This window comes from Phaethon lepturus, unplaced genomic scaffold (genome assembly GCF_000687285.1).
Source record: "Phaethon lepturus isolate BGI_N335 unplaced genomic scaffold, ASM68728v1 scaffold2386, whole genome shotgun sequence".
NCBI classification, from domain to species: domain Eukaryota; kingdom Metazoa; phylum Chordata; class Aves; order Phaethontiformes; family Phaethontidae; genus Phaethon; species Phaethon lepturus.
The window spans coordinates 1-17,766 of NW_010543872.1; the positions used below are offsets into that span (position 1 = coordinate 1).

Genomic DNA, 17,766 nt, shown 5'->3' on the forward strand with positions numbered 1-17,766 from the left:
TGCGTGGGGGTGCCGGAGGGGCCGGGTAGTGCTCTCTCCCCCCCGCCGAGCGCAGGGCATGGGGTCGCCTGGGCCGCCTGAAGCACCCGCCGGCGGGAGGGCCTCGGAGGTGCGGTTCCCTCGGGCGGAGGGGCTGAGGTAGTCGCTCCAGCGCCGCTTGCACGCTGCGCTCCAGAGGAGGCTTTCGTAGGACCCCCCCGCCGGGCTGTGGAAAGCGGAGGGTAAGGAGCATGATCGACCAGCTCCGGAGGAAAATCTGGACTGCTGCGAGGCTGCCGGCTCCTGCCTGCGTGGGAGCGCCCAGCCGCTGCCCCGAAGGGCATGCTGTGGGAGCGATCTTTTCGTCAGCGATTTATCGGCTTGGGCCGTCTGTTTAAAACTAATGCAACTGCAGCTGTCTGCATAAGCAGCCTTCCTTCGATTCTTGGTAGCTGTGAGAAACTTTCCTCCACTCTTGGCCTGCCTCTGAGAAATAGCTGGGTGACAGACAAGCCTCGTGAATTAAAAGAATGTTCTTCTGTGTTCTAGCAGGATCTAGTTTTGCTTGGCATTGGAAATCTCTTATGGAGAATGGTTAAGCAGGGATCAATGACATCACTCGACAGGAAACACTCTTGGAAGAGTTCTATCGGAGCAATCCTGCACGATGATAGAAGTCTCTCAGATTACCCCTTCAGTAGTTGACAGCTTTGTAGGTCATAGACCAGTTTATTGACTGAAACATAGACATTTGCAGATACTGGCTTTTATTTTTAACATGAAATTTCACTTGAGAAGCATGTTGCCCAGTTTTTATTCTGTGTGTGTAACCAGGATGACAGATTTTTGTCAGCAAGTTCAGCTTCATGTGAAATGACACCAAATTGGTGTTTAGCACCTTTAGTCTGTCTCCCCCATCAAAAAGCCCTCCTCAGAACTGACCTCTTCTTTACTGGAGGCGGCAAAAGCAGCTTGGTGAGTCTTAACAGAGAAGTAATCATGGTGAGCTAAAAAGTTGCATCTTAATAAACCTAAAGGAGGTTGCACTTGTATACATATGCAGTAGCTTTCAGAAGCAAATGCCATAGCTGCCGGAAATCATCACCAATTTAAAAAACAACTTTGCCTTCTGCCTAGCACGAAAAAGGTTGGGCTCCTGTCTGTCTGACACTTGGCAGTTTGCTTTGACGTCAAGATGGCTTTTTAATGGGAGGAACAGGCTGATGTATGTTGAGGTAATTTGGTGTCATTCCACATGAAGCTGAACGCACTGACAAAAATCTGCTTGGAAGACAGAGGAAAGGGACAGTGGTAATTTCAAATCAGTAGAATGAAAGTGGGAGTGAGCTAGGTAGATAAGAGGTGGCTATGGCGTGTGGGCTTTGTGAGTGGGAACAGATACCTTTTTGGTTAGAGGGCAAGCGAGGGCAGGGACTAGAAAGTGAACTTGCAGTGCTCATCACTTGAAGATATGGCATATGCAGACATTTTTATTTTGCCATAGTAAATTTTATGATCTCTTGAACTCATGCAAGTTAGCGTGATAGAAGTTCGCTTCTGTTGGCGGGTCTCTCTTTGTCAAGAGACTTTGTTTGCATGGAGGTGTTAGATAAGAGATTTTTTCTTTTTTTTTTTCCCCCCTGCCTGCTTTGTATTTCAAAGTGATGTGGCTGCATGTGAAAATCTTATCTTGGCAACAGAAGTTAAAATGACAGAGTTTGCAAGCATGCGGACAGAAGAGGAGGAGAAAATGTTTCATTTTGAAGCTCTCAACTCTTTACGGAACACTTGAGCATGAAAGGAAATGTTGAGGGGAAGGAGGCTTAAAAAAAAAAATAATACATGTGTTGGTTTTCTGAGCTTTGAAAAAACTGTTTCCTGTAAATAGTGAGATGTCTTTAAGTGCAGTGTGTTTGGTTTGGTTAGTTTCCGGAAAGGATGTGAACTTTTTAGGCTTCGAAATGGTTTGTCATACATCTAGTGCCTTTAGCACCCCACATTCATGTTACTTGAATTTATTGTCCAATGATGTTAATAGGAACAATGGTTGCTGAAAATTTTGCTCCTCTTTAATACCGAACAGTCACATACTTGTACTCTGTGAGGCAATTGACACTGTTTCAAAATCTGGACATCCAATCAAGAATGCTTCTTTTTTAATTTAGTGTGCAACAGCGGATTTTATATTGCTTTGTGTTTTGGTTTGTTGTTCTTTTTTTTCCTTGTACTATTTTTAATAAGCTGAAAAACATTATTATTTTTCCAGATTTGTTCCTGACGTTCCATAAAAATGTCCAAGGTAAGAAAAACATTTCTGTCTTCCAATGTAAAAATGTGAAACAGATATTCTGTTTTTAAATATTAATCTGTAAGGGCAGAACGTGTAACTTGCATTGTGTTTGATGGTGATGCATATGCTAAATTTATGTGTCCTAAATAAGAGAGAATTCACATGTCGAAGACATACTATTGAAAGATTAATGATGTAAAACATACATTAAAGTAGTTTCCTACAAGTATAAACCCCTGCAGTTAACTAATACTGTTGAATTTTGGTCATGGAGTTGCATGCAAGCTCCCTGGTGCATTTTCATTGAAACTTCCATTCTGCTACTGTGTTTTGAGCTGGAATCATTTAAGAAAAGAATGTTCTTAGATTTAATTTATTCATTTAGTGATAGAGTCAACTGATCTTCCAGTAAAATTCTTCATAATCAGTGTGGAAACTTAAAATGTTATCGACGTGCTGGGACACATCTAATTGTTGGTCCCCTGCATTTGGTATGATGGTTAGAACATCCATGTTAGCTTACTGGAGTGAAGTGAATGATAAAGGGTACTTGAGTAATGTGTTTGAAGAGGGAAAGTAGTATATGTAAAGATTTTTCTGCAGTATTTGTAGCAGTGGGCATGTAAATTCTACACACACACACATATCCTTGAAAAAAAGATCTCTAAATAGGACTTCCAGATGGCAATCACTTCACTAGTTGTTCAGTGGTTTCATTTGGGTGTACTAAAAACAGATTAGTAATGGTCACCTTTTTAAGTCCATGAACACTGGACACAAGCTGTTTTATTTTAAATGTGTGTGAAGACACTGTTTAAAAAGTGTGTGATTAGTGAATACACTTCATGTCAATAAGTAAATGTTTGGGGTTTTGCTTCTTTTTTACTTAAGGTGATCTTGGCTGGATAGCTCAATAAATTAAGCTTTTTTTAAAAAAAAAACCTCTAGGTTAATGCAATTGTTCTGTACTTCATTGTGAAACTATTGAATAGTAGGAACACCTGTGTAGTTTTCTCTCTGTATGTCATGTAGGTTCAAACCATTTGAAATAACTGAAGAAAGCAATTATACAAACAAGTATGTTTTGAGTGGTTGCTTATTATTGTCTTATTTCATTTTTAGCAACAGCCTGCTCAGTTTACCAATCCAGAAACCCCTGGCTATGTTGGATTTGCAAACCTTCCCAATCAGGTTCACCGGAAGTCTGTGAAAAAGGGGTTTGAATTTACTCTTATGGTGGTTGGTAAGGAAGTGTTTTGTAGTCTTTCTCAAAATTAGTATTTGCTCACAGGGAATTTGGTATTAAAATGAATATTAGTTCCACTACTGTAAGGCTTCGGCTTGCATCATAAAGCTCTTCTGTACTGTAGCATTTAACTTTCTTTTCTAGTTTATTAATTCATGCAGCAGTTGTTTTCCACACTACAGACCATGTCTGAATACATTAATAAGTTCATGGGTGAAGTGAAGAAATCTTGTTGTGCACTCCAGTGATCATTACTTCCCTCTGCCTCTTCTGTCTTACAGGATTCAAGCATTCTGTTTAAAATGGAATGCATGTTTTGATTAAGAGAATAGTATTTTGATTAAGAGAAGAGTATTAAGGAGACTTTTGTATTTAAAGTGTTCTTTATGCTTCTGTACCGCCAAAGAATCTGAACTCTGGTTTTTCCGCCCCTTCTACATACTCTTTTAAGAGAAGAATGAGAGTTGGAGTAGTTGGTTTTGATGTGAGCTGTTACTTTTTCAATTGATCTTGATCTTCTGTCAGCAGTTATAATTTAAAGTTTAATTCTATTTGATATTTCATTGAGAGTCTGTGTTGGTAACTGGAATGGAAAGAGAAATCTAGTGTGTCTGCAGAAATACCCCCCCTCTCAGAAGTCGGTGTTAATTTTTGCAAATTAAATAGGTTCCCAAATCAGGCTTGGGTGTCTTCTATGTCTCTCCTGGCCACACTGCTTGGGAGCTGTAACTTCTGAGTTTTGGTGTTTGAACTTTCTAATTCTCGCTTTTAAAATAGGCTTTTGCAACAAGTACCCTAATAGAATTAGGTTCTTTATTACCTGGCGTCACAAGCAGTAAATCCCATTTGTGTGTTAGATTAGTCCAAGAGAGATCACAGTGGAAATGAGAAGGAGAGGTGAGGCGGTACATGATAGGAGGTGTTTAAGTTCTTAATTGTTTTGGATTCCAGTAGTTACAGAAAAGAGTCTATCCTCAAACCTTTCATTAGTTTTGCCAAATGACAGCGCTAGCATTGCTTTTATCCTGTTCCTGTCTTTTGCAGTTCGGTGTTGGGGAGAGTTGGCCCTTATTTTTATCTTCCTAGAACTTTATCATAGTTGTTTACTGTACCTTTCATTGGATTTGCTTAGGATAATATCATAATGGACATACTATAAAATGTAAAGGTAAAGCCATAACATAAGCAGATGTTTCACATTATGGTATCTACTGTAACTCCTCAGAATTTACTGTTAGTGATCCTAAAAGTCTGAACAGTTCTGAGAAACAAAAGATGTGCTTTCTCTGCTGCAGCTAAACTTAATTTCCAGATCTCTTTGAGATTAATTGCAAATAGTGCTGTGTGAAACAGTTCTGGCAGAAAGCTATGAAAAGTTATATAGACCAAACAGTTGTTTCTAGCCTCTTGTGAAGTAGAAAATAGGGGGAAAATGACATGGTTGTCAGAGTAACAGAAAGGCAATTAACTCCAGCCATGTCTCAGAGTAAAATTTAACTTTACAGTTGTTGCCTGCCACTGTTCTAAGGGATAAATGAAAACTACAGGAAGAGAATTTGGAGAAAAGTAATTTAATTGAAAATTTGGAGTGATATTTTAAGATACATTAGCAGAGGGAGGCAGTCAGTGTAAGATAAAATAAACTGTGCTTTAAATAGTTGATTATTTCAACAGTTTGGAATGTGAATTCTTTCTCTTGAAATATACATGAAGTTTAAGTATGTTCTCTTGTGGCCTGTATCACAATGCCTGTACTGAACTGTTACACTTCATTAAGTTGCCATGCTTCCTAATTTCTGAGCAGGAGAATGTTTCTTTAAAGGCTATCTGCACTGACAGAGTCCTAATCAATGGTTTTTCTTCTTTGCATTGTTTTTTATGCTATTGTTTGTTGTGTTTTGTGAAAATATGAGCTGGAATTTATAACAATTTGGCTGCTTGGCGGTGTTTCTTCCAAAGAAATACTAACTACTTGTATTTATTAACATGTATTTATTAATTTCATGATCGTTCTCATTATTAAGCTATGACTTCATCCAAATAGTTACTTTACTTGAGAGTCACTAAAGTATTGTGGCCAGTAGTTAGAATAACTACTCTTTTAATTAATTCTTGACAGAGACTATGAAAACTGATTTGTTTTACATGTAATATTTACCCAGACTGAAAGTATGGAATATGCTACTGGTTAGAATCACACTTTTTTTGGTTTTGCTGATGCCACGAGATTGTTGAGTTACTCTCAGCCTTCACTAGTGAAGGCTGCCCTGGTAAAATCTGATCTTGAGAGATGCATTCTATATGGCGTTAAAAACTGGCAGTTCCTGGTCAAATCTTTATTTAAAAAATAATTCCATCTCTTTTTTGCTTTTGTTCAGACGTTTTTGCAGACTCTTATTGCAGAATAATGTGTGTTACTCAGAGGGATCATGCAGCCCATCATTTTTAACATCTAATTTTTTTTTAAATTAATTCTATGAACACCTGAAATAAAAAAAAAAAAATCTAGAAAAGGAATTGTTGTGTGAATTGAAGTATTGAGCACTTTGAGTTGTTGCTCTTTTTTATGCTGTGAACATTTGTTCTGATTAAGATCCTGATCTTTAGCTAATTAGTTTGCCTTTGAACTTTCCTTGCGGCTCAGTCAGTAGCCATAGAACAAAAATATATATATGGTACACTTTGGTAATTCCCCATTTCATCAATAAAAAAATTGCTCTGTGCCTACACTCAGTGGCCATGTCATACTCCTCTTCTTTTGCCTTCTTGTTTGCCATATTAGCATAAAAAATAGAAATAAAGTGCATTTTATGATGGCTGGGTGTGCAGAAGTTCAGCAATGCCTTTTTTGTTGCTTCAATTGATGATATAGCGTAGGCAGGATCTACCTTCTCACTGTGTATGATCTTTCGCATTCTGGAGTGGTAGCAGAAAAGCATGCCTTAAAAAATCAGGAGACATGAAATAGGAAATTTTAAGTCTAAATTGATCAGAACTCCACTTAACTAGCAGCTTAATTACAAATCATCAGTGAAAGCTCTGAGAAAGTGTATTATAAATTGTTATTCAACTTTCATGTGTAAGCTTTTCTAATGCAAAATTATAAGCTGTAAATTTTTAAATCACAATTAAAAGATTTCCACTTAACATGAAAAAAGGTATAGTCAGTTTCAACTGTCTGGATACAGTTGAAATGAATTCTGTAAATGTGTTGAATTTATCTTTATATTGAATCACAGGTGAATCGGGATTGGGAAAATCTACATTAATAAACAGCCTCTTCTTGACAGATCTCTACCCAGAAAGGATAATCCCAGGAGCTGCTGGTAAATGCACCTTTGTTCTAGTTCCTCTGCTCTCGATGATTTTTGGAGTTGAATGCTTTTATCTTTGGATTTTAGTAACAGCCAGTAGTGATTTCTAGCTATAATAATTTCTAGTGTATTTCCTTATACTTGAACTGTTTGACAGAATTGGTTCCCTCTGTACCCAGGATGTATTGGGGGTCTTTGTCGTTTAGTCCTCGGGTGTACTCATATTGGCATTTAGAAAGTTGATCCCTTCTTTTGCTTAAACAAATGTCATTGTGTCACAGTAAGATAAACAATCAACAAAACAATCAGAAACTCTTTAATTTTTAACCTATTGCAATTCCAAGCATATGCATTGTTTATGCCTGCTGGGACTTGCAACTTAATTTCTTTGCTTTGGGTTGTGAATGTGAACTTCACCTCCTTTTCTTCTTCAATCTCCTGTCCCTTTTTTATTGTGTTAACCAAGACATACAATAAACCTTAGTTTCTACATTATAGAGATCTCAAAATGACATAATCTTATAATTCTGTTCTGAAAGATCAAGTTTATTGTCTTTTAGAGAAGATTGAACGCACTGTGCAGATTGAAGCCTCAACAGTTGAGATTGAAGAGAGGGGTGTGAAACTGCGTCTGACAGTTGTAGATACACCGGGATATGGGGATGCTATCAATTGTCGAGACTGGTATGTACACAGAATATATATTGATCTGTGTATGAAGACTTACATCCATTTCATATTTGTCCTGAGGGCAGCGTGGGGCGTGAATAAATAACTGAAGTGGGGCTATACTGATAATGATATGTAGTTCAAAGTAGGATGGCCCATGTTGCAACACTATCTCTTTAATACTTCCATTCCAAAGGTGAATCGAAGTGATTATACTGTTAAGTCATTATCTTCCCTTTTTTTGATGTGTTATGCACAATGCTGAATTTGAGGTGTGATTTTTGGAGACATGGGCATGTTTTCTAATTTTGAGGAAGCTTAACTTAAGTGTTACAAGTTCAGTCTTGTAAGAGGCACCAGTAACTTCCACACAAGTTGAAATAAATTTTATGACACAGATACTTTGATTTGTAATTTTTCTTAGTTAGCTTTATTAAATTTGGAAGAGTTTTAAGTGAACAGTGACCTTGACGTTTTTTATAGTCAAAAAGAAATGGAACAATTGGGATACAAAAAATTCAACAATACTTGAGAAAGTAATTCATCTAGTCTTTAGTGCAAGTAAAGATCCACCTTTTGATCTTGTCTACATTCATTTGAGCATTCTCAGATTCTGAATTTTCATCATCTTTGGGTTTGATTGTTTGGGATTTTTTGAGAAATTTTCATTGTAAGTACTGACAACTAATCTTGAGATCAATGGCAATCAGTTTTCAATGGTAATCTCTCTTCCCACATCTCAATGAAGCCCCTCCCATAGTAAGTCAAGGTGGTTCAAGACCACCTGAAGTACTTGATAAGTCCATCGGACCCGACAAGATGCATCCCATGTCGTTGGGTTATCTATCGCAGATGTAGTTGCCAAGCCACTCTCCACCATATTTCAAAAGTCATGGCAGTCAGGCAAAGTCCCCAGAGACTTGAAAAAGGGAAACATCATGCCCATGTTTAAAAAGGGTAAGAAGGAAGACTCTGGGAACTACCAGCCAGTCAGCCTTACCTCCATGTCCGACAAGAACATGGAACAGATCCTCCTGGAAGATATGTTGAAACATATAGAAGACAGGTGGGTGATTAGACACAGCCAATATGCCCTTCACTGAGGGCAAATCGTGCCTCACTAATCTGGTGGCCTTCTGTGGTTGAGTGGATAAAGGAAAAGCTACTGATGTCATCTACCTGGACTTCTGCAAGGCCTTTAATGTGGTCCCCCATAACATTCTTGCCTCTGAATTGAAGAGATATGGGTTTGATGGACGGACTGCTAGATGGATAAGGAATTGGCTGGATGGCCGCATCCAAAGACTTACAGTCAATGGCTCAAAGTGTAAGTGGAAACCAGCAACGAGGGGTGTCCCTCAATGTTCTGTACTGGGACCAATGCTATTTAATATCTTCATCAATGACATAGTGGAATTGAGTCTGCCCTCAGCAAGTTTGCAGGTGACACCAAGCTGAGTGGTGCAGTTGAATCACTAGACGGAAAGAATGCCATCCAGAGGAGGGACCTCAGTAGGCTTGGGGAGTGGGCCCATGCAAACCTCATGAAGTTCAACAAGGCCAAGTGCAAGGTCTCGTACATGGGTTGTGGAAATCCTTAATATCAATACAGACTGGGAGCTGAATGGGTTGAGAGCAGCCCTGCAGAGAAGAATTTGGGGATACTGGTGGCTGAAAAATTGGATATGAGCTGGCAATGTATGCTTGCATCCCCAAAAGCCATTTGTATCCTGGGCTGCATCAAAAGAAGCGTGGCCAGCAGGTCAAGGGAGGTGATTCTCCCCCTCTACACTGCTCTTGTGAGACCTGCATCCAGCTCTGGGGCCCCCAGCACAAGACAGACATGGACCTCTTAGAGCAGATCCAGAGGAGGGCCACAAAAATGAACCAAGGGCTGGAACACGTCTGCTATGAGGGAAGGCTAAGAGCGTTGCAGTTGTTCAGCCTAGAGAAGAGAAGGCTCCGGAGCGACCTTACTAAGGCCTTTCAAGAGCTATTACCAGGGCCTGTAGTAACAGGGCAAGGGGCAGTGATCTTAAAGAGGGTAGATTTAGGTTGCACATAAGGAAGAAGTTATCACCACCATCTTTACAGTGATGGTGGTGAGACACTGGAACAGATTGCCCACACAAGTTGTAGATGCAACATCACTGGAAGTGTTCATGGTCAGATTGGACACGGTTTTGAGCAACCTGACCTACTGAAAGATGTCCCTGCCCATGTCAGCAGGGTTTGGACTAGATGATCTTTAAAGGTCCATTCCAACCCAAACCATTCTATGATTTTAAATCAATTTGGAACAAGAAGCTTGGATTATCTTGAGCATGTGTAATTAATTCCAGTCAAAAGAGAAATACTAACCCAAGAGAAATTTCTTGTAGAAGATGTGTGTTAATGTATGTATATCTTAATTAAAAAAAAAAACCAACCAAAACTATGCATAGTAGTTTGTTATTCTGGAATTCAAGTAAAATTTTACGGTATGTGGTCTTCTACTCTTACAGTCTTGCAGCATCAGTAAATTAATTTTTGTGCATTAGCAGGTTGGTTCATCAGCAGGATGTCTTGGTGTTTTAATATTACCTTTGAAACATCACTAAAATTATTGACCATTTGGGAATGAGCATGATTTCTTGAATCCATATTTGTTTTACAGTTTTAAGACCATAATCTCTTACATTGATGAGCAGTTTGAGCGATATCTGCATGATGAGAGTGGTTTGAACAGAAGACATATCATAGATAACCGAGTTCATTGCTGCTTCTATTTCATTTCACCGTTTGGTCATGGGTAGGTGTTTCTCCGTCATTTTATTCTTTAAGTGATTTTACTTCAGGGAGTTGGTTTGTGCCTGTTGACTTAAATTTTGAGAATCAGATTGCCATTACTTAAGGCAGTACTAGAACTGCTGGAATTAATTGGGTGTGTTCTTTCTGTGTAAGGCAAGAGATCTACATTGATGTTACAATAAATTGGTAATTAGATTAGAAATAAACTTAACTTTTTCCATATTTTAATTTTAGCCTTAAGCCTCTGGATGTTGAGTTTATGAAGGCCATACACAACAAAGTAAATATTGTACCAGTGATTGCAAAAGCTGATACGCTTTCTCTGAAGGAGCGAGAAAGACTAAAGAAAAGGGTAAGTATTTTCCTAGCTTGCACAAAATTGTTGTACTTTGGTTATAGCAGCATGGTTGCTGAAGAGAGGGGCACTCTCTTCAACCTCACTCTGTGCTAGCCAAGCAAAATACAATCTTGTGCACAGTGTAACGTTATTTAATATGTAGTTTGGTATCTTGTAAATTCTTTTATTATGTATTTAACTGAGAAATTGTCCTTAAAATGTTGCCTGTGAAATGGCAGATTGGCTATATTTACACTTACATTATGAGTGAATTTTGAAACTTTGGGAAAATATTTAAATGCATTTGCTTATGGTAGTTGCTCCATTACCTGTTTAATCAGTCCCAAAGCAGAGACAGTATCTGCATCTGTAATGTGCATATGTTTTTTTACCCAGTCAGAATTCTGAAGATTGAAAAACAGGATTTTCAGAGATTTTTCTGATTTTGGGGTTGTTTTTCTTCCCCTATGTCATCCTTTTCTAATACATTCCAGTTCTTCCTTCCATAGGCAAGACCCCTTAACACATTCAGCCTTGCAGGACTTGATGCTGGATTTGCTGAGGGTGTAAAAATGCAACAAACAATCATGAGTTAATAACAACTATGACATTCAGAAAGAGGTGTTAGTATTAACTTGCCAGAAGGCACATTTGATCCAATCTTAGCTGTTATATTTAAAACTTTATCTGGGATTTTTTCAGTTATTCTGAAAATCCTTACCGTTCTTTTACCCAGCTTGCAATAAAAATAGAGAAGTATGCTTTACTTGAATGTATGTATTGTGCTAGAATTTTGCAGAAATAAAGATTTTAAATTTTTTTTTTCAAGAGCAAAATTTGTGTTTATGGCAAATGGATTCCTGTAGCTGTTATATTTAAAACTTTATCTGGGATTTTTTCAGTTATTCTGAAAATCCTTACCGTTCTTTTACCCAGCTTGCAATAAAAATAGAGAAGTATGCTTTACTTGAATGTATGTATTGTGCTAGAATTTTGCAGAAATAAAGATTTTAAATTTTTTTTTTCAAGAGCAAAATTTGTGTTTATGGCAAATGGATTCCTGCTAAAAGTATTTGTCGTGTCGGCAGCTCGATTAGGTTTTTAAACACTCCCACCCCTACCCCCCAAATAGTAATTTAGAGGCAAGAGGAAGGAGTTTTAGGCTGTTCAAAGCAATTATGACTTCTGAGTCAATGCTTTATAATTAAAAAAACAGATGGCAAAAGTTTAAAAAAAGCTCAATATCTTCTGTGTAACCCACAAAGGACAGTGTTTATTTGAACACTGTTGTTTGTCTGGACGTCTGTGTCAAGTAGTTGTCGAATATCAGGAAAGAAATATGGTGTTTAATAACAAATACTTGCCAAGTAATTTGGATCATTAAGATAGGCCCAAATTTCTCAAGAGATTGTGTGTAACTGATTAAGTAATTTTACCTTAAGATTTAAAAAGTACTGACTTTACATGTATATTATCTTAATTTCTTATATTATAAATCTCAGATTCTGGATGAAATAGAAGAGCATGGCATCAAGATTTATCACCTGCCTGATGCTGAATCAGATGAGGATGAAGATTTTAAAGAGCAGACCAGACTGCTGAAGGTGTGACTTGCTTCATAGGTTACATGTGTGGATAATGTACGGTATCTTTTCAGACTGCTCAGATGGCTTTAGAACAAGATACATATGGTGACCTGCGATGAAACTTTGAGTGAGTCACTGTGTCTGTGCCCAGGCTGCCCTATCTGGAAGATCGTGGTAACAATGACTTGTTTGATTTTTTTTTTTTCCACACCTTCAAATTAAAATTATTACGAACTTATTGCCATAATATGCAGTGCTGAGCAGAACAAGAGTTGTTCATGGAGTTGTTTGTTCTGGTTCATTATTAGTAACTTTGGCATTTTTGGCTTTCAGGCCAGCATTCCATTTTGTGTAGTGGGATCCAACCAACTCATTGAAGCCAAAGGTAAAAAAGTTAGAGGTCGACTCTACCCGTGGGGTGTAGTTGAAGTGGAGAATCCGGAACATAACGACTTCCTGAAGCTGAGGACCATGTTAATGTAAGTTAGAAAATTCCAATTAAATGGTGGTTTAAAAAACAATCACCAGGAAGATACTCAGACATTGTAATGGGGGTTTGGAGCGGTTGTGAAATCCTTGGAGACATTCAAAATTTCTCTGGAGAAAGACCATGAGCAGCCTTGACCTAGCTGGCCTATGCCTAGGCAGGGCTTGGACCACATAGGCTCCATAGGTCCTTTCCAATCTGAATTACTCAGTTATTCTGTGAAACTAATCTTTTGTCTAATTCTTTTGTTGAACACAGTGTTGTATTGCTATTCAGATCTTCAGGATTGCTTCACACCTTGTGCTTATTTAAGTATATCCATATGTAGATGTATATCTGCAAGGGGTAGACTTCAAAAGTCCACTTCTGATTTTTTTCAGGCTTTGCTGCTTTGCTTCCCCTGCCCGGCACTGCTTCATCAAATGCCTCACCCAGGAGGACAGCTTATGTCAGGGCTGCCTCAGGGTCTGAGGTGGTCTTTCCTTGTGTCTTTTATTACACTGATTTAACTTAAATTAGCTTTTAAATTAACATGTTAAATGGGTGTACATGCTGAACACCTTGACCCAATACAATACTGAATGTTGAGAGTTGGTTAAGCAAGTTGATGTGACAAAAGTGTGTTTTATCTTTTAACTATTTGTCTTCTTCCAGCACCCATATGCAAGATCTTCAGGAGGTGACCCAGGATCTGCACTATGAGAACTTCCGCTCTGAGAGGCTCAAACGAGGCGGCAGGTTGTCATCTTAGGGTTACATGTGCTTTCTTCCTCTTCTGCATTTATTTTTTGGACTCTGTCTCTCCTACCATTTCATTGCTAGGATTTGGTAGATCATGGACAGCTCTGTAGCTCCAGTCAGCACCAAGTTCAGTCAACCAGCTGACACTGAGTGTAAGAAAAAGCATTACATAAATATGAAGAGACAGTTGTGACATTAAAAGTGTATAGTTAGATCTCTGCTTTTTTTTAAGGCTCGAAAACAGTTGGATAGGAATGTTTAAGGTAAGTAAACATGGCAGATGTCTATGATAAATGTTTTCTTAAAAAATCTGCAGTTAGGTCAGTGCTGATATGTTAAAAAAAGGGATTTGTTTAGAATTAACTACTGGAATATTTGGACTGCATCTTTAAAAAGAGAAACACAAGTCCTTCTGCAACGCTTTATTAAACATGTTATAAATAAATAATTTTATTTGCATAGGAGTCACGGGATAATACCTTTCAACCCTATTTTGAGCTGTAGGGGATAGGGCACAGCATTCCTGGTAAGAGACACAGGCAGAACATCCCATTTTTAACTAAAATACCAGGATATGTGAAGTTGAGTTTGTGACTTCTTGCTGAAAACTGGGTGTTTCCTGGTTTAGATTTTTCAGTTGCTTCTCTTATTTCAACCACTAGAGGGTTTCATAATTGCACATTTCAGTGGGTTTGGTATATTTTGCAGTGCTTTTTCCACCATGCTGTTGGCATGGGTTTTGTCACATGCCTAGCCAAGTTTTCAGGAAAAGGAGTTTATCTCTGCCTGTAGCATTAGCCTACAAGTCCAGTTTTGCCTTCAGGCAAGATGACAGGCTCTTCTCCCCTGACTTTTGAATCCTGTCTTCTGAAGTTCAAGCTAAAAAAAAAAAAATACTTTTGTCAAGTTCTGGTGCCTGTTATCCAACAGGTATGTACAAAGGTCTTAAGAAGTAATGTAACCTAAGGTCATCTAGAGTTAAAATAATGTTTACCAATTTTTAGAGGATGTTAAGTGGCCCATTGATCTTTGTTTTCCCATTTTTGAAGTGGTGCCAGAATGTAGTTACGTTTACTATAAGTGAGGGTAGTTTGTATGTGAATTTGTTTCAGAATTGCACCTACCACACCAGCAGTGCTTGGCAATTAGTGCCTGTTGACTGTATTCACTAATGTTCTTAGAAGCTTTTGGGGACAGGATTTTTTGACAATCTATTTCTCTGTTAACCTTTTAGCAAGCATCAGTTTGTCTGCATTGCACTTTTGATGGCACTTGTCTGATTAGATCTGGTGGCAGATCTTCCCCGTTGCAACGTGGCCTAGGAGAAATCTCTTAGCAAAGTTGTAGGTAGTCTTGAAAATATAGTACATAAAAATATTCTTATGCTTGGTTTCTCAGTCTAAAACTGGAGTGTCCAAATTAAGCAAGAGTTTGCTGAGATATTCATTGAAAGCATTTGCTTAATTTTGATGGGAGTAGTCAATGTTTGTACTATAACAAGTTATACAAAAGAAATTTTTTGGACTTGCAAAAAAAAAAAAAATTACTATACTAGAAGAGACTTAAAAGTTTGATTATTTAAGTGGAACAGAGGATAAAGGGTTCCTCCAGTTGAAAGGATTCCAGACATGTACAAGTGGTTGCGTTAGTTTTATGGTTTTGGTTATGAGCCTTTTAGATGTTTGGTAGCAAACATGGTTCATGAAGTTAGAGATGGGTTAGAACTGCATGTAAGGAAGGTTCTGCCTGGAAGTATCCAGGTTTCCAGATACAGAATTTCTTAGAGCACTGGTTATTTTACATGTTGCTTCCATATTTTTGTTCACATCTTCTCCAGCATTACATTGAACTTATATTTTGATATAGTTGTATTGATTTATTGCACCAATGAAAGAGAAGAATTGAGTATCTCTTTGCAGTATTTCTGAATTTGCTGTATCTGTGTGGTATGAGTTAAGATAATGTTATGCTCAGGTAAACTGCGGTACTTGAATGCTATTCAGAAACAGTTTTTACTGATACCGACATGCACAGATCTGTCATGTTTAGTTGTAGCTAGAATGGTTTTTGAAGTTTTAACTTATTCTAGGCATAACTTTATGAAGGAATAAATTGATGTCTGGGCATAACTTTATGAAGGAGTAAGGTATAAATTGATATCTTAAAAATAATATAAAAACATGAATTGCAGCTATGTGGGGAAACATGTTTCGATCAATTTTTTTTGTATTGTGAAACTCTGACATATATGTTCTAACAGCCTTGATTTTGTCAACAAAACATTCTGTGGAAGTTTAAAATCCTGAATGTGTGCATGTTACTGACCAATATTCATCTTATTTTAGGAAAATAGAAGATGAAGAAGTAAATAAAGATCAGATTCTGCTTGAAAAAGAAGCTGAAGTAAGTTGACAGTCCTCTATACTCCTGTGATGGGGGAATTTTTGTTCTTGTATTACTACTTTAGGTCAAATGATTTATATGATCTTAGTAATTTCATAGAATCATAGAATTGATTGGGTTGGAAGGAACCTTTAAAGGTCATCCAGTCCAACCTCCCCTACAATGAGCAGGGAACTTGTAAAGGAAATAATTTGTAAAGGAAAAGACAGAATTTGCTAATATTAAGTAATTCAAGGTGCAGTTAACAAAACAGAATGCGAAGATGTGTAGAGGAATCTCAGGGTACTGATTTATTGGATCAAGTGGAATCTGCTAAGATGCCAAATTCCATTGTACTGATCAGTGGTGGATGTAATGCACGTTGTGTGGGGAGGGAGAGCCATCCTCACATGAGTAAAGGTTCTAAAGTTAGCAATTGCCGATTGGGAAAAAGTCGGTTCAGCTCTGCAGCAAAGGAGGAAACAATGGTAGGAATTGTCAGGAATAAAGAACAAAACAGAAATTCTCATTCTGCTACTATGATAAATCCATAATGCATAGCCCTAACTGCTTCCATTGTCCCCCTAACCCGAAAAGGATATAGCCAAGACTAGAAGAAGTACAGTGAATAGCAAAAAGTGGGCAGAAAGGCTGAAGTGCAGATCTGAAGCAGGTACAGGGGAGATGAGGTTAATGTTCTTGTTGGGAAGTAGATGACAGAGGGGAAGGATAGAGTAAGGGGCTTACGTACTCACAGACAGCAGGATAAATGGGAATCTACTATACAAGAAACAGGTCACACTTAATGAGATTAATAGGTGGCTTGATTTCAAATAAAAAAGATACTTTTAAGATAGTCTGTAAATTGTGAAACTCATTAGCATGGGATTTTGTGCGTAGCAGGAGTGCAGATAAGCTCAAAAGTGCTGAGAGACTGGAAGGGTTTACTTTTTCCATGAATGTGCTCCCTAAACAAAAAGGGAGAATTTTTTGATTTAGTAAGTTCAGAATTGAAAGCCTTCTAGAATTTGAGAGCGTATGTCAGGAAATACTGGGTCTGTGCACTTAGCTGTTAGGCTCCATGCATTTGCAGTGTTGGAGAGGAGGCTTAGATGGACTTGTTGGTCTGTCGCAGCACAAACAGACGCTTAAGTCTTCTAGTAGTGGCCTTTGTGGCTACCCAAGTCCCAAAAGGTAACTAGGGTAAAAATGAAAAGGGTTCAGAAGAAGCAAAGACATCCATTTATGGATGCTATCCCTAATTACAATAATAAAGCCTGCTTATTTCAGTCAGTGAATTTCCAACCTCTTTAATGGATGATGAAGAACAGAAGATGCCATAACCTGACGTTGTTACCTATCAGATAAAGATAATGCAGATATGTGTTCCCTCTTTAATATAAATAATTAATAGTGTAGTGGCAGAAAAGAATCATCTTCTGAGGTGAGATTAGGCTAAAGGATTCTTCTGTGTTGCTTTTCCAGCTTCGTCGCATGCAGGAGATGATTGCGAGAATGCAGGCACAGATGCAGATGCAGATGCAAAGTGGAGAAGGAGATAGCAGTGCAGTTCATGGACACCATGTATAAAGACTTTGGTAAGATGTTCAAATAGCCACTTAAGGGGTTTTTCGTTTAACTACTCATTATTGTGGTTGATACTAAGTTTTAGAAAAATGTTTACAAGAAGGGTTTGCATAGGTTTCAATCTTAATTTTAATTTTAAGGCTTTAACTGCTGTCTGTGAAGTGAAATGGCTTGGAGCTGAACTAAACATTAGTGTGGGGGGGGTGTGTGTGTATATATATATTTTTTTTTTTTCCCCAAATTTTCCAGAAAGTCAAGAAACAAGATGGCTGGCAAGAATCATGGAAGGAGTGTTTGAAATTTTGTAAACAGTTGATTCTCAGACTCATGATGAAGTCATTGTTTCATTGTGGCTTTT

General features: G+C 38.0%; 1 protein-coding gene across 1 annotated transcript; it reads left to right on the forward strand.

Moving 5' to 3' along the window:
* Positions 1–2,238: 2,238 nt before the first annotated feature.
* Positions 2,239–17,411, forward strand: SEPT2 (septin 2). Its single transcript, XM_010288460.1, has 11 exons — positions 2,239–2,278; positions 3,392–3,512; positions 6,755–6,841; positions 7,390–7,513; positions 10,155–10,289; positions 10,523–10,640; positions 12,128–12,229; positions 12,545–12,690; positions 13,353–13,436; positions 15,785–15,842; positions 17,307–17,411. The coding sequence occupies exons 1-11, from the start codon at positions 2,270–2,272 to the stop codon at positions 17,409–17,411; spliced, it is 1,089 nt and encodes a 362-aa protein (XP_010286762.1). The 5' UTR covers positions 2,239–2,269.
* Positions 17,412–17,766: the final 355 nt, after the last annotated feature.

What these genes read in the sequence shown, in the direction of transcription:
- SEPT2 (XM_010288460.1), top strand. An exon ending in ATTTACTCTTATGGTGGTTG is followed by an intron (nt 3,513 to 6,754) that starts GTAAGGAAGTGT and finishes ATTGAATCACAG; the next exon opens with GTGAATCGGGATTGGGAAAA. An exon ending in AGGCTCAAACGAGGCGGCAG is followed by an intron (nt 13,437 to 15,784) that starts GTTGTCATCTTA and finishes ATCTTATTTTAG; the next exon opens with GAAAATAGAAGATGAAGAAG.